The following is a 17,132-nucleotide window of genomic DNA, read 5'->3' as shown; positions in this document are numbered from 1 at the left end:
GCTGAGGAAGCGTTGTTCTAAGTCAGCCATAAAAATGTTGGCATACTGTGGGGCCGTGCGGGTACCCATAGCAGTGCCGCTGATCTGAAGGTATACATTGTCCCCAAATGTAAAATAGTTATGGGTAAGGACAAAGTCACAAAGTTCAGCCATCAGGTTAGCCGTGACATTATCGGGGATAGTGTTCTTGATGGCTTGTAGTCCATCTTTGTGTGGAATGTTGGTGTAGAGGGCTTCTACATCCATAGTGACCAGGATAGTGTTATCAGGAAGATCACCGATGGATTGTAGTTTCCTCAGGAAGTCAGTGGTGTCTCGAAGGTAGCTGGGAGTGCTGGTAGCGTAGGGCCTGAGGAGGGAATCTACATAGCCAGACAATCCTGCTGTCAGGGTGCCAATGCCTGAGATGATGGGGCGCCCAGGATTTCCAGGTTTATGGATCTTGGGTAGTTGATAGAATATCCCAGGTCGGGGTTCCAGGGGTGTGTCTGTGCAGATTTGATCTGGTGCTTTTTCAGGGAGTTTCTTGAGCAAATGCTGTAGTTTCTTTTGGTAACTCTCAGTGGGATCAGAGGGTAATGGCTTGTAGAAAGTTGTGTTGGAGAGCTGCCGAGCAGCCTCTTGTTCATATTCCGACCTATTCATGATGACAACAGCACCTCCTTTGTCAGCCTTTTTGATTATGATGTCAGAATTGTTTCTGAGGCTGTGGATGGCATTGTGTTCCGCACGGCTGAGGTTATGGGGCAAGTGATGCTGCTTTTCCACAATTTCAGCCCGTGCACTCGGTGGAAGCACTCTATGTAGAAGTCCAGTCTGCTGTTTCGACCTTCAGGAGGAGTCTACCTAGAAAGTGAGCTGTAGCTCACGAAAGCTTATGCTCAAATAAATTGGTTAGTCTCTAATCTAATCTAACACGCACTGAAGTCAATGGAAAGTCTCCCGCTGACTTGGATGGGCTTTGGATCAGGTCCATGATGCTCTGGATGAAGGTCCAGCCCAAGCATCATGCTGTTTCCTTCCCCCCTTTCTGTAGGGGTCATTGCTGACAGATTTTCCATGAGCTGTGTGCATAAATGCTATATAGACCTGTTTCTCAAATGGTCAGTCCTGACCCACCAGTGGGTCGCAAGGCCCTAGGCAACTATAGATTTCCCCCGCCCCAGTGTGGAGGAGAAGTTGCTGGGTAGGGCTGGAGAGTGAGCCTGCCCCACACTCACCCGCCAGCAGCAGCTCCTGTCCTGCAGGGTTGGGCCTGGCTCCCTACTCCAAACATTACGACGTGGCACACATGGTCACAGTGCCACTTAGGTTTGGCCTGGTCACTCCTCCGGGACAAATCCAAGTGAGTGCTGGTATGACCTGGTGCATGGGATTGCAGTGCCACTCCGGTTTGGCCATGACCGAGGGGCAGGCAGGCCAAACCTGAGTGCTGTTGTGACCCCGTTGCAACACCCACAGTTGGGAATGAGGCCCAGCCCCACGGGACAGGAGCCGCTGCTGTGAGGTGAATGCAGGGCGGGCTCGCTCTCCAGCCCATTCTGGGTGATGCCAGGGGGAAGGGTATATGTATCTAATGGTGGGTCTCAAAAAACAACAACAACGAAAAAGACAAAATGTGGCTGGCTGGGTGCCTTAGTAACAAGTCCGGGAACTGCTGCTCTTCAGCCACTTAGTGTTAGCAGCAGCGGCATTAAGGAGGCAGTTGAATGAGGAGAGGGGGCTCTTCGATTCCCTAGAGCCCTTAAGCGGGTGCTTCCATTTCATCAAAGTCAATGACATTGAGAACTTAGCTGAATCTGGGCCTCACTGGGCTGGAGCATAGGCAGCGAGACCATGAGTCGGGCTCTTTGGGGATGAGGGGTGATGCGATTGGACACCTTTTGACAGCATCACCATCCTTGGTGAAAGAAGGATGTTAGATTTTTCTGGCTGGTGATTGGCTGAAGTGTTTTTCTTGTATCCTATATGATACTTACACAGGTTACTAATGTCCATGGATTACCAGACACAGGTCTGGTCGGGCCCTCCCTGCTGGTGGCCCACCAGAGTGTTGTGAGGGGATCCAAACACTGACCCCTTCACGTGTTTTAAGCTTCCCTGGGTCTCAGCAGGCTGCAGACCTGTTTCTTCTCTTGGCCTCTCTGGCACATTTCCTGGGCATCAACTCTCTGTTATCCCTTCAAGGAAAGGGAGCTCCAGCCCAGCCCATCTTTCTTGGGCCCACAGGTCAAGCACTGACCCCCAAGATATCCCAGTAGCTTAAGCACACTCTCTCCCAAAAATCTCAGCAAAGGTGTGAGCCTTCTGGTTTATCTCTTCAAGGGGTCATGTGGTACATGTGGCATAGAACACACAGAGACACTGTGCCCAGAGTTTTACAGCATTTTTGCTCTTTACTTAATAACCCAGGAAATACACAGATAATAATATATCCTACATGTATTTTCCTGCCTCAGTTTCCTCACTACTCCAATGCATTCTTTGGGCTGGGGCCAGGGGCCAACCAGCATCCTTCTGTTCCAGTGCATGGTTTATGGGCTGAAACGTGGAGTCTTCTCTGACCTTGGCTGCCCAGCCGCCTCCCAAACATCCTAAGTGTCTCTCTGTGGGTCTTCCCCTGGCCCACCCAGTGTCTGTGGTGTCTTTGTTTAGCATTTGGGGATTTTCTGCTGTTCCAAATGCCAACCCTGGCAGGGGGAAGGTGGAGAGAGGTGCTTTCCCCTAAGATGCAGTTACTCTTTTTTTTCTCCCCAGGTAAGACCTATTCAGGTGCTGATAGCTCTTAACCTATTGTCTGGTGTCCCTGTTCTGGCAGAGACAGGCATCCAGCCTTGTAAGCCACAGTGAGTGGACCCACAGACCTAGGCTTTCCATGATGCAGCAATTTTGTGATAACTCCACCCATATCAACCAGAATTCATAAGTCGCCCAGACCGAGCTTTCAAATCATCACACCATGATGCTTTCCATTTGGACTTTTGTAAATGTACAGCTGTATTTTTAGGGTTCCATTTGCAGGAAAGTACTTGCAACTCCCAGTGACTTCATCACACCTCTGAGAGCAGAATTTGGCCCTTTTACTTGTGGGATTTAAAGGGAAGAAAGCAATGAGGTTCTTTAGAAACTAAGAGAGATTTTATAGACACTGCTCTTAAGAGAATGAGATCCTTTCTAGAGAACTTTTAAAGCAGCTGATGGAGTTTAATGTTATCCCTGCTATAGAATTCTGTAGGTTGGTTTAAACATTCTTGGGGAAAGGGTCATTCTGTGTTAAATTCTGTAGGACATTTCCAGAAGGGTGGTGTTTTCTTCAGTAGATAGAAGCAGGAAGTCATGAAATTCCTCCCCAGGGGAAAATAAGCCACAGAGATCTGTCAGCTGCAAACATTGCATCAGCTCTTTTTAAAACAGCCTTTATCACTCCAGATCCATTCCCCCCACACACACCCTCCCCTTCCTTCTCTGTTACAGGCATCTCTGTGGTTCCACTTCTGCAAGGATGCCTGTTGCTGGAGGTGTGGGTTATTGCACCTGTGAGCATCTAGCAACCGACAATTCTCCTGGCATCTGGCACCTATGTAGAGATGGGGGGGGTTAGTCCCATATCTGTGTGTTAGGAATCCCATTCCTCTGGAGAACACTCCCTGGGTCGAACTCTCACTCTCCATGTTACAACTGGAAACAGAGCCCTGGCCTCTCTGAACTCCTGATTCTGTGTAATCCCTCTCTGTTTTTTTGTCTGGGTTAACAGTGTATTCAGCCAAGCTGGGCAGAACCAGCCCACACCTGCGCAGCAGGGAATGTACAACAACATGAGCATCACCGTGTCCATGGCCGGAGGAAACACAAACGTCCAGAACCTGAATCCAATGACTGGACAAATGCAGATGAGCTCACTGCAAATGCCCGGGATGAACTCCATGTGCTCTGAGCAGGTCAGTGCTGCAGCGTTCTCGTTCACCAGGCACTCCCAGGAGCACGAACAGCGATGACGCCACTCCACTGACCATCAGCCAGTTTCACTGGGGGTGGGGGTTTCTCTTAACAGGTCTCTGCCCTGGTTAGGTGAATTTGTTTCTGTAGCTTTCTCCATTGGTGAGGCACATGTATCCCACGCTAACTTTGTGGTGCTCTCCCTGGGAATTGCCGAACTCCCTGAGCCAAGGAGCTAATGGATTTATTGCATTTAAGCTTTGTGTTCCAGGGTTTTTGCATGCCAGATGCTTGCTGCTCTGACTCCTCTCCACTCTGCATCATGCACACCCCTACCTCTGCCGCCTATTGTCTAGCATGCTGGGTGCCTGGAAATCCTGGCTCATGAGTCATTTGGTGCTTTTGTGCAGACTTACAAAATCTCCCTGGTGATCTCCCTTTTCTCTGGGATGTTTACCTTTAGGTTATGTCCTTCCTGTGCTTGAGAGGCAGGGACCTATTTCCAGTAGTACACTTAGGTGTTTGACAGTGGAGCAAAGGGCTGGAGGGAAGCAGGCAGAGGCCCCTCTCGCTTCACTGGCACCCACAGTTGTAAGCTTCGCTGTGTTTTGAAGCCTGGTGCAACAGGCACCGGATTAGTCAAATTATGAGATAGTTACATCAGCTCACCAGGAACCGATGGGCGTGCATTCAACTCTGTAAAGATAATGGTGGCTGCACTGAGAGTTCCCAGCTGCTAACGGTTCCTGTAGCCCGAGTGTGTGCTGAGGATTCCTTACTGCTAATTAAGGAGAACTTGACATTTCATGGGAAGATGAGGCAGAGGCAGATTTGTTCATATTTAGGCACACCCAGGAAGTCACCAGGCGGTAGGGCTGGATTGGTAAAACTCCCATTGTAAAACTTTTTCTAAAGCAGGATCCCCACTGTTAATAACCAGTAAGTAACTGGTGTAGTAATCAGTTCAGTACCATGGAAATGCAACGTTCTTTCTAGAACCTTTGGATCAAATTCAGTCCCAGGGCCAGCTGACACTTCTCGGACTGAAGTCAGTAGCATGACCCCTGATTACACCCTTTTCCCCTACAGCCATCTTCTGCAACAACCTTCAGTCACAGAGGATGGTATAAAAGTGAACACAGACAGATACATGTGCACATGCATCCCCTTGAAGCCAGGCAGATATGGATCTCCTGTTGTTACACTCCGAAATGGTCAGAGAGGTCTCCTGGCTGCAGTTAGCTATAGCACTCATGCCCCTAGGAACTCATTTCAGGAAACCATCCCTTCAGTGTGTGTGCAGAGTAGTGAGGGTGGCAGAGAACAAGCTGATTCACTACTCAGCTGTGCACACAGAGGGCTAGTTGGTGCAGTTTGCACTGGGTCCTGCTAAGAGGCAGTGTGGAGCTGCTCCAGCCCTGAGAGAGCACTGGGAGAGATTCTGCCTCCAGAGGTACAGTCTCTTCCAGGATGTTTGGTGAATGCAGCTGCTCACTTTGCATCATCTGTAAGGATGGTGGAGATTGCTTCCTCTAGTGATGGGAGGCGTTCTAGAATCCTAGAAACATAGGGTCGAAAGGGACCTTAAGAAGTCATCTAGTCCAGCCCCCTGAACTGTGGCCAGACCAAGTAACCCTATACCATCCCTGACAAGTGTTCATCCCATCTGTTCTTAGAAACCTCCAATGATGGGGATTCCACAACCTCCCTTGGAAGCCCATTCCAGAGCTTAACTCCCCTTAGCATTAGAAAGCTTTTCCTAATATCTGATCTAAATATCCCTTGCTGCAGATTAAGCCCATTACTTCTTGTCCTGCCTTCAGTGGCCATGGAGAACAGTTGATTCCCGTCCTCTTTATAACAGCCGTTCATGTGTTTGAAGACTGTGATCATGTCCCCTCCTCAGGTTTCTTTTCTCAAGACTAAACAGGCCCCGTTTTTGTAACCTTTCCTCATAGGCCAGGTTTTCTAAACCTTTGATCATTTGTATTGCTCTCCTCTGGATTCACTCCAGTTTGTCCACATCTTTCTTAAAGAATGGTACCCAGAAGTGGACGCTGTACTCCAGTTGAGGCTTCACCAGTGCTGAGTAGTGGCTCCACCTCCTCCCCAGGTCTTTCCCAGTAACTTGCTCGATGGAGGACCGAGGAGTGAGCAATCCCCACCCACACTACTATTGTGGTGGGGGCGTGCAAGTGGCAAGGGAAGCTGCTTGCCCGTGCCCTCATGCCTGCACCAAGGGCCAAAGTACAGTCTTGTCCAATGTTTCTTTGTGGAAAGTAGTAGGCCCCTTTAGTAACCACTCAGTCTGAGGGAGATTCTCTCTCTGTTTCCAAGGCCAGACATGAGATCTTTCAGGTCCAGAAGGGGCTCTAGCTGTTTGGGTTTGTGACTCAAGAATGTGGTAAAGCACCTTTGGGATCCGTTGCGTGACGAGAGGGATCTGTGCTATATAGCTCTTGGCAGCATCCCTTTTAATTAGTTTCATCTGTGAGCGTTTGTCTGTCTGCACTTAAAGCTTCTCTGAGCCATGCCTCCAACAGCTGACCTCTCCCAGCCTGTTCTGAAGGGATTCAGTCACGGGGGCTTTCTGAACTGCTCGTTATGGCTGCAGTAAACGGTTTGGAAACCAGCCCTCATTGTGCATTTGCTGTAGAGCGAGCTGGGAACCGAGGGAGACTGGTTTGAAGACACACTGACTCAGGCCCTGCTTCAGAGGCCAGATTTAGGTCATCATGTCCTGGATAACACAGGATTAGTCCCTGGTGTCATCTGACGCTTCAGTCTGGAAGCAATGTGAAGGCTGAGCCATTTGTTCTGCCCCTCTGGTCCGTTCACTGGAGCTTCACGCTCCTCGGAGAGATGATGCTGTAGGGAACCACCGGCAGCCCAAGTGGGGGGCACAAGGGAGCTCTCCTCCGAGGGAACTCACTTGGATAATCTTAGTCCAGAGTGTGGTCAGTGAAGCAAACAAGGATTGCCGCCCCTCCATGGCTTCATTCTGCTTCAGCAAATGGAGTGAGCCATCTCGTACAGCTGGGGCTCTGAGAGGCTGGGCTTGATGGAAGGAGCTCAGGGGGTCCCAGCCAGCCGCTTGGTTGTATTGCTCTAATTAAAACACTAAATGGCAACTTGCAGCAGGGAGTGAGCTGCTCCCAACACTGCCTGCAGAGTCAGGAGTGCTGCTCACACTCGGCCAGCACCAGAACCAGGTCTGCAGCCCGGCCCTGGGATCCACGCTTCTCTCACCACTGTATCCCACAGCATGGTTAAAGTTGGGAGAGGAGAATGAACTGTGCTTCGTGCACCCCTAGAAGGTTAAAATGGCAGATGCTGTAGCGTCGGGGGAGGTGGTGGGAAAAGGTAAGGGGGGAAGTGATGGGGAAAAGGAACCCAGCATTTCTAAATCTCTCCTTGGCTCAGAAGTTCTGTTGTTTGCCTTTTGTGAGGAAAAGCAAGAGAACGCTGTAATAAACAGGCTTAGTCCAACAGTGTCCCACTCAGCTGCTTCCCCGAGGCCACGCCAGCCTGTCACGTAGAGCATGCCAGCATGTAGGCGCCACATACACAACCTGGCGCTGTAGCTCTCCTGGGATCCCTCACTTTCTGCAGAGTTGACACTGAAGGATGGGGCACTGGGGAGAGGATAGAGAATCCTCTGAAAAGCAGGTGAACCATCACTGAGCCTTGACCTTGCTTTGACAGGTAAATGACCCAGCACTGAGACCCACCGGCCTTTACTGCAACCAACTTTCCTCCACTGACCGCTTGAAAACAGAAGCAGACGGGGCGCAGGTCAGTAAGAAACTGCTAAGCACAGACCCATCTGAGGTACAAAGAGATGTTTGGCGTGTGGGTTGGTCACCTCAGTAACTGTAAACTTCTTGCACTTGTATCAGCGGCTTTGGCTTCCGGGATGGTTTCTGTAGTGGCAGAGAATAAATTGCAGGGCTCAGCCCAGTAGGGCCTTCTATTTTCTGTATAGTGTAGAGCTGGAATCTGCATTCGATGACAACGACCTGCCTCAGAAATCTTGCTTTACTCTCCTACTCTGATTTAAGCCGGCATGGATCAAAGCTCGTTGCTCTGGCAGGAAGGGTAAGTGTCCCCAGCAGTGTGGGGAGCGCAGTCAGCGCAGTGAGCTGAGCTAGAAAAGTAACTGGACATTGGAGAGATGGGAGTCGCTAAAATCCGTATCGGCTCTGAGGCTGGCCCCAGGTACAATGACAAACGGAGACGTTTCTGCTTTTGAAGGGCAGGACTTGCTCGTAGAACGATGTTAATGGGAACATTCGCAGTCAGAATCCTCGTCTCCGTGACGCAATGTGTTGATCATGAGCCCCTTCAGAATATATCAGTGCCACGTTGGGAGTTGTCTGAGCTCGATTACAGTTGACCCGTTCATTCTGTTCAGAGAAAGGGGCTCAGCACTTTCTGCAAATCAGGCCCTTTTAAGGTGTCTCAAGTTGAAAACCCAAAATAACTAGCAACTTTTGAGTATCTTGGGCCAAGTATTGCCACTCTGCCTTGCACTATGGCCAGTTTCAGCCCAGAGCATGCACCTGGCCAGCAGTCTGGAAAGAGCCAGCATTCTACCAGTCTGTGTAGAGATGACATGTTCTGCTTCAGTATGAAGTTCTCTTTGTTCCCCCATTTGCTGGTGAACTCTTAACTGCACCTCCTGTGCTGCTCTTGTGTTCAGTCCTGTGCTTGCCCAGGGCAAGGAATTTTGGGCTGTTGATGGGCTTATAAAAGAGCATCAAACAGTAAACATTTCTCAGTAGCATTATCCTTAAAGAGGGTGGGTGAGTAGATTTTTGCCACTGGGCTGGTTACCGTGTTCAAAATGGGTAGTAAATACATACTTAAAACAAAATAAAAGTGATGTGCCTCCTTGTGTGTTATTAATAACCTATTAAGTATTACAAATCAATTGTACCTGTCACCACTGATGCTGTTTGGTTTTTATTTTTTCATTTTGCTCAGTTTGGACAATGAAAATCAACTAATCAATTTCACACTTTTAATTTCCTGGTCAGTTTCACTTTGTGGCTCTTATGCATTAGCAGGGTACTGCAGTGTTTGATTTGCAAAGACTGTAGGGAAATGTTAACACTCAAACAAAACAAATCCTATTTTTACTGGAATAAATAAAGAAGGAAAATGTGTCCTACCTTTAGGTTCTGTGACACTTCAATTTTAGACCTAACTCTACCTTGGTATTGTCCCTTTGATGTTCCCTTGCAGCGAGTGGGATGCCATGGTGTACCCTATTCAGCAGCATAGCATAAGCATTCTACCTTGTGCCTCTGGTCTATTTGGCTGCAATTGAAGGGGTTCAGCAGTATTAAAACAGGAGAGAGATTGGTTTCCAGCCTTTAATACTGTGCTCCCCTCAGAGCAGGTGTCACGGACAAGGTGGCTCTCAGCACAGAGTGATGGCTGGCCGGCAGCTGGAGACATGGGAATGCCAATTTTTTTTTTTTTTTTTTAATTAAAAACATGTGAATCTTTCAGAGCTCTGATCCAAATGAGTGCAGTAGTTTTCTTTTTATAGGAAAAGAAGACAGAAGAGTTCTTCTCTGTGGTGACTACAGACTAGAGGAATTCTCTAGTGAGTTTCCACTTCACGTAGTACCCAGTCCATAAGCCAAGGAGCCTGTTCCTTTTTCCCTCTAAAAATCTCTCTTGTCTTTTGTGTCCCAGCAGGTACAACAGGTTCAGGTGTTTGCTGACGTGCAGTGTACAGTGAATCTGGTAGGCGGAGACCCTTACCTGAACCAGCCTGGTCCAATGGGCTCGCAGAAAAGCACGACAGGTCCTCAGACCCCTCAGGCCCAGCAGAAGAGCCTCCTTCAGCAGCTACTGACTGAATAACTGCTTTTAAAGGAATGTGAAATTTAAATAATAAGACATACAGAGATATATAAATATATATATATTATATATTTTTCTGAGATTTTTGATATCTCAAACTGCAGCCATTCTTCAGCTCGTAGTGTTTGGAGCAAAAGTTTTTTTTGTTTTGGGGTTGTTATTTTCTTTTTGTCCTTCGGGTGGTTTTTGTTTGTTTGTTTGTTTTTGTAAAAGGCGTTGGATGTTGGCAAAGCGACAAGGCAGGACAGTCGGTTTCTTGAGCCAAAATTACAGATGATTCTTATTTTTGTAATCAGTTGCTGGCATCTTACTCCAGACGAAGGTTTCTCGGGGAAGTGGGGAAGGGGATGGAGGAAGAAGCGAGTTGAAAGAGACTGCTTCGGAAGGAGGACGATCATCTCAGTTTCAGCTGGATCTGTCACTGATTCGTGTCTCAGCCCAGTGGGAAGGTGGGAAATTGACACCAGACTTCTATCAGAAAGGCTGTTTTTATTCATGCTTAAAAAACCCAAACACCTTTTCTCCCTTCTGCCCCAGTCCGCTTGTGCGTACAATCAGCTTTTTCTAGCAATCGTGAGTTTGTCAGTTTTAAAGAAAAACAGAGAGTATTTTGACCCACCATTTTCCCCATGTTTTATGCTGGTGTTTAAAGCCTCCTAGCGAGAGAGGCCACAATGTGTATATTACATCGGGGGAAAACAATAATAAAAAGACAAAAAAAAAGAACAGTTTGGGGGGAAAAGCTGCAATAATTTTTAGGGGGAAGGATGGGGAGGAGGGGGGAGGGTTCTGTCAATTGTAGATAAAAATTTTCTGATTAAATATTAAATAAAATTAAGCAGTTGGTTTTTTCTGCTTTGATTGTGCTTAACAGCTGAGGTAGCTTAAACTATTTAAAATAATAATAAAAATAATGAAAATTCAACTCTCTGATGGGAGATAGCTTATTTTTTTCCCCCTCAAACCTGTCACTGTACATAGCTCTGATCTCTTGTGTAAATTTGTTTTCTTCCTTTAGCTGCGATCGCTCTTAATATCACCGCTTTTTATTTGATTTATTATTTTTTTCCCTTTTTCTAAAATTTTGCTGGTGTGTGGAAAATGTGTAGCTTTGTTGACTGAATTTACAAGAGATAAAAACAAAGAAATCGAGATGACAGCTAACCTTGTACTGCTTTCTGATGACTGTGCTATGCAGCGTGTGGATTTTCCCTCTCTGGCGGTTGGAGGTGGATGGGGCAGGTCTAGTTTTCAGAGGTACTGAGCATTCATTGCTCCCACTAGTCCACAGGAGCTGCAGGAGCGCTCAGCACTTCTGGAAATTGGCCCTCTAAGCTTCAAAGGACTAGTTCATTCTGCCCCACAGAACAGCCTGGTCCAGCTCCAGTGGGAGGCGTGGCTCTACCAAAAGCCCACAGGGGGTGTTGTAGTTGCCACCACTAGAGAGAAGAAGGGTTCCTGCTCCTGCCCTGCCACTCAGGCAGTCACCAGTGAAATGAGCGATGTGAACCGAAGGCAAGTCTGCGAAGCTCTCAGCTTGAGCCCAAAGGGGTCTAAGCCAGTTAGAGAATGTGTCCCTCTTCTCCCAGAGGGGGAAAGACCAGAACTTTCAATACAGACCAGGAATGCCCCAGCCATTAGTGTCACTCCCCGAGGAAATACACTCAATTCCCTGTGACCACAGCCAGAAAGCTGTTCAAGGAGATTTCTTCACCACATTTGACTTGAGATCCAAACCTCCATATCCCCTCCCCATGCAGGATTTTTACCAATCATAGATGGGGAACTGCATGTCCGGTTCTGTGCACCAATGGTCATCCTAATATCGACACCTTGCAGCTCCCCCAAGCTGAGTGTGATAAACAAAGGCACTCTCAGACAAGAAGGGATCTGTGATAGCCCGCGTGGGAGACTGGCTAATAAATCTGGAGCAGAAATGGCAGCTCCAACCAGGACACTAGAAGTCTTCCAAACTATAGGGGCTCTGGCCATCTGGACTCAGCTGATATGATACCACACTCTTGTAGGAGGAGTTGCTTTGTGCCAGGAGAGGTATATCGAAATCATGGATCTGATGAGAGAGCCAGTCCAACACTCACAGTATTCACTGTGTCCAGGTGGTGTGAGCCTTATTGGGATGCTAGTTCCCTACCTCACCAGGGGCTGCAGCGTATGTATTCATGCTACAACAGTACATGGCACATTACAAGACAGAGGCACTCTGCTGAAATAAATACGAACCTCAGACTGTGCAGGGGGAAGAGCTGACAGAAGTGAATTCCCTTTGGGTCTATTCCCCTACATTCAATCATTGGGGCAAGCTTTAGAATGTGGGGCAGCTAAGAGAGACACCACAGTACAGAGCCAATGCCGTTCAGATGCCTGGTGCCACACATACACTGTCCTCTCTGTGGGCAGAGCCAAGAAGTTCTTCAATGGGAACCCTGTCTCAGTATATACATGGCTGCTGCCCTATCAGCTCCTTAAACCAAGGACTTCCCATGCCTCCTTATTCATGCCCTACCCTCCACTTCCTGTACTGCTCCTGGTTGTACAGGAAACCTAAAGAGGTACAGCTGCAGGACAAGAACGATGCTTCTAGTGCAAGGCCGTCCATACAGAATGCTCGCCAGTCCTCACACAGGGGCTGCCCTGTCCAGAACTGCAGAAGGTATTCAGGCAACTATGCAAAAAGCCACATGTCTGAGTCCTGTCAAAAGCACATGGGGTAAAGTTTGGGACATGTTCTGTGTGAAGACCAAGGAATCCCAGCTAAGAGCCTGGTAGGGTTCTTTGTTAGCCCAACCCAGAACATTAGACCAAGGGTCAATTTCTGAACTCCCCTTTGGAGCCTAAAGTTGGTATTAGATAGAGACACTAGCCTTATCCCCACTGCATGTAGAATACCTCTGGGATTTCTAGCCCTTCCTTGCCTAACCATCAAAACCACTTCCACAGCCTCCCTAGCCTCAGCGATGAAGGCAGACTAGCCTTTTTAATTCTCCACAGGGCCTTTTCCCTGCTTAGCCTCCAAGCTTCATCTAGCACTAGATATCTTGCCAAGTTTTCAGCTCAAGAAACCGAAGAAGTCCCTACAATTTCCATGCGTCAATGGAGCTGAATGGATTTTAGTTTGAACTGAAGTTACAGAGCCCAGATGGGTAGAATGCCCAATGCAAATTAGGGCTCCCTTCTAGAGGGGTGCAGCAGTCTGATGGCTGAGCAGCTAAGGATTTCCATATGCAGCTTCACCTAACACTGAGGAAGGATGGCCTTGTAGTTAAAGGCACAGGCCTGGGTTCCTGGCTCTGCTGCAGGTTTCCTATGCAGCCTTGGTGGATTACAGTATCTGACTAACTTCCTAGGAGAAACAGCTCTTTAATCTAGTGGAGAAAGGTAACACAAGAACTAATGGCTGGAAGCTGAAGCCAGACCAATTCAAATTAAACAAAAGGTGCAAATTTGTACCAGTGAAGGAGATTAGTCATTGGAACAAACTACCAAGGAACATGGTGATTCTCTTCAAATCAAGACTGGCTACCTGACAGGAAGATTTGCTTTAGCCAAGCAGAAGTTACTAAATTCAGTACGGGGTAACTGGGTGAAATTTAATGGCCGGTGCTATCCAGGAGGTCAGACTAGATGATCTGATGGTCCCTTCTGGCCTCAGAATCTATGAATCTGAAATCACTCAGGCCCAAATTGTCAAAAGCAGCCTCGAATGCTGAGAGCCTGGATTGTGGGGCTGCTAGGGCGGGATTCCAGTGGGCCTGCAGCGCTTATTGACCTGCGTTGGTGTTTGAGTGCTGAGCGCCTCTGAACATCCAACCCTGGGTGTCTAAAATGGGGCTCCTAAAAAACGGACACACCCAAAATTAAAGGCCACTTTTTGAAAATGTGGACCTTAATCTCTCGGCCTCAGTTTCCCCATCTATTAAGGTAAATGTATTCTGTGCATTGCAGTACCACCCACCATGTGCTAGGTGCTGTCAATACACAGCTCCCTGCCCCCAATAAGCTCACAATCTAAGAAACCAAGCCACATCCGTGAGGGTGAGGGAGATGGATAAAAAAATGCAGGCAGAATAAAGACCACCACTCCCACATGTGTACCTCAACTGTCTGATTTGTGGGCAATGTGGCAGAAATGGGTCTCGAGGGATCTGCAGGAGTGTTGATGTGCTACCTGTTTCCCCAGGATGTTGTGAAGCTACACTTGTCAGGCTGGAGATTTGCAGGCCGTGGATGGAAAGTGCTATAGAAGGAATGATGCTGGTTATCGTCAATCTACGATGGCTATTAATACAGTGCTAGTCCTCTTATCTCTGCTCTTTCTATATGCTGCTGCTATTGTACCTAGAACTCATCTGTCTGGACCAGTGGCAACTCAAATCCCAGCAAGAACATGTTGCCTGGTAAAATCCCAATGTTTCTGGAACTTGGGGTCCCAATCCAGAACCTGGCCCTAGGTTTAGTAGTCAACAAGCCAGAGAGGTTAGAGAAGGATTTTTCCCTTTCTCCTTCTGCTTCATAAGGCTAAGGAGGATCTCAACGGGAGAAGAGGGGGGGTGGACACAGATGATAAAGAAGAGGGTACCCAAAAAGTTCTGTGATAGTTGGTGGCTCTGCCTGATTAACAGGTGTCAGGTGGGAGCTGATACGGTGGCTGGATTAGGGGCTTCCCATTCAATCTCCAGATGAAAGCTACTCTTGCCTTTTAGATGCTGTGGTCAGTTGCCACTGCTGTCTGGAGGGGTCTGTGTCTGGTACCTGCGTGTGTGACATCAGTGTGCGCTTTCCCCAGCCCTCCATTTCCTCTGACATGGCCAAAACCTAGTGACCAAAGGAATTTCCAAACGCTGCCTCAATTCCCATGCTGTAGTGTAGGAGTGCGTTCTGTGGGGTCGTGGGAGGGGGGTGAGAAATATAAATGCTATTCAGCTCATGTCCTTTCCTAGTTCTGTCTTGAGCTGCTCAGGTGTGAACAGTTCCTGTAGGGCACCCCGTTGCTCGCTGAGTTCAGTGTCCTGTGTGCAAAATACCCATGGGAGCTCAGCATGGGAAAAGCGAACTTGGGAATTAAAACCAGCTGTGAGCAGCAGTTCCTTGACCAGGCGCGTTTTAAGGATCTGAGATAAGATACCAGTAGTGCAGGGCTGGGCTTATCTTTTAACACAGCTGTAAATAACCATCTCATGGTGATGTGTGCACACACGGTGCAGTTCCTTGCTGACTTGTCTCTCTGCACTGGTCTCTTTCCAGTCCTGTTGGACACCTGCCCCAGAAGTCAGCGTAGTCTAATGATTAGTGTGTTTGTGGGGGGAGGGTTCAGGATTCTTGCATTCCAGCCCCAGCTGTGCTACTGACCAAAGCGGGAGACAGGTGGCAGTCAACCAGAACCCAGTGTCTACAGGGGCCCCGCACACATCGTATGTGCCAACCTACCCAGTTCAGAGCAGTCTCGTTTCCTGGCCAATCAGCCATCTTTAAAAAACATGTTTCATTTTGTTTGGCATTTCATGACTGCAACATGGCACTGCATGTGCACGATACTGTGTGGTGCGAACACCAAAATGCCTCCAGACATAGTTGGCAGCTAGAAATGCATCTTAGGATCTCTAGCGCGAGACATAATTATGAAGACTGCTGCCCAGAGGAAGCGTATAAATGCAGAAGACCAACAGATCCTTGGGATGGGTCCCAGAAACTGTTTGGCCAAGCTCTGGGATAGAAAGACACTAAGAATACACTTTGATTCCAGCTAAGTAGGTGCTATTCTACAGAAACCATTCAAGTATTCAGTCATAGCAACATATGCTCATGAATTGGTATTGAATCCCACCGACAGATCCAGCAGTAACACCAAGAAACAATTCCCTCCCTAAGAGTCAATACAGCTTCTTACCCCTTCACGCCACAGCAACAGATTAAGATTTGAGAGGAGATGCCCCAATGCTCTAATTGGATTTGTGCAGGCAGACCACTACACCCAAGCAAATATAGCGGCAGGATTGGAGGCCCTAATGATCATTAGCCATAAGGTGCCAATGAAATGGTGCGGCAACCCTCTCCCAGTGGGTCTTTTTGCGTCAATGGACAATAATAGATCTGTGGTAGAAAGCCCAGTTTTCATTGCTGAAACCTTCAGAGGAGTGGCCCAGCTTCAGAGGGGGAGATTATCAGGGTCGACAAAGACATCATGGATTTAATGTCCCAATCCTTGAACTAATTAGTGAACAGAAGTGGCTAGGGGTATTTTCACTGGGGTTGTTTGGATAAAATCACACACTACCCCAATCAATAATTTATGTAATATAATAATTACTTATGTGCAAATAATTTATATTTGCACATTTTACTGTTTTCTTTTACCAGGAAACACTCTTCCCCCACCGCCACCCCACTCCACCCCACTTTGCCACAGTTCTGATAATTAAAAAATTGAAATCCAGATCCTAGGATGAGAGGCAGCTGTTTTGCAGCAGAGCCCACGTGGTTGCTGGCTGTTTTTTCCTCATAGAAGACATAATTTCTCTCTCTGCTGCCTGCATGTTTTTTTAAATTCAGGGACTAGTTTAAACTAGGTGGGTGTTGGATTTTTTTTTTTTTAAACTTGTTTGCAAGTGATCGAAGTGTGAGAACGTAGTGAAATAAATAGAGGAACCAATTCTAGGGATGTAAGTAAAAAAAAATTAATTTTGCTTTCTGGTCACTTACGAGCCTATCTGCTCTGCTGGTTTCCCTCTGTTCGTATAAAATAAAAAGTACCATCGTATTCTTCTGGCGTGGCCCCAAACACCGTACTAAGAGGGGGATGAGGTGAAGTGGTTTGGACCATTACCAGAAAATGCTGTGGGACTTATTAAGAAGTTGACTGTCAAGTTTTAATGTGCCCTTGGTTTCCATTGTGATTTTAAAGGAGGACCTGAAAAAGGCAGAAAACAGTGGGTTTTTGCCACTTCTTGCTTCTTTATGATATAAAGGGAAGGCCTGAAAGATTGCTGGTTTGGATTCCTTTTATATTTATTTGGCTGCTCGTTGTTTACGCTATAAATTCAGGTCTTGTCTGGCCTGTTTCTCCTGAGCAACTCTATGGAAGACTGGAGAATTTATGAGATTATGTAAGAAACAATGCAGATGTAACTAGATTAAGAGGGGGAAATTATTTCTAATGAGACTGTTTAACTCCTCATAAGAAACAAATTGGAAGAAAAACTCTTTTCTTAAAATTAATCTCACACGCCCACACTTCTACTTCTCCTTTAATTAAGGGCTCAGAGAGCTCCCAATCCACAGATCTGAATCCACCAAGGAAGAAA

The 17,132-nt window shown here is 47.4% G+C and overlaps 1 protein-coding gene across 25 annotated transcripts in view; it reads left to right on the top strand.

Moving 5' to 3' along the window:
• The window catches only part of NCOA1 (nuclear receptor coactivator 1), a 353,482-nt gene extending 336,350 nt beyond the window's left edge, over positions 1–17,132 (top strand). For 15 of the 25 annotated variants that reach the window (XM_037893807.2, XM_037893795.2, XM_037893802.2 and 12 more), the window contains 3 exons: positions 3,755–3,938; positions 7,642–7,767; positions 9,643–17,132. In XM_037893807.2, the coding sequence (XP_037749735.1) occupies positions 3,755–3,938; positions 7,642–7,767; positions 9,643–9,813 (481 nt within the window). In that variant the 3' untranslated portion in view covers positions 9,814–17,132. Of the gene's footprint in view, positions 1–3,754; positions 3,939–7,641; positions 7,768–9,493; positions 9,551–9,642 lie in introns of all 25 variants that reach the window. The other 10 variants (XM_037893809.2, XM_043542067.1, XM_043542066.1 and 7 more) reach the window with 6 other exon arrangements.

Source organism: Chelonia mydas, chromosome 3 (assembly GCF_015237465.2).
Source record: "Chelonia mydas isolate rCheMyd1 chromosome 3, rCheMyd1.pri.v2, whole genome shotgun sequence".
Taxonomy (NCBI): domain Eukaryota; kingdom Metazoa; phylum Chordata; order Testudines; family Cheloniidae; genus Chelonia; species Chelonia mydas.
The sequence above is the reverse complement of the archived record's forward strand: the minus strand, read 5'-3'. Positions and strand labels throughout refer to the sequence as shown.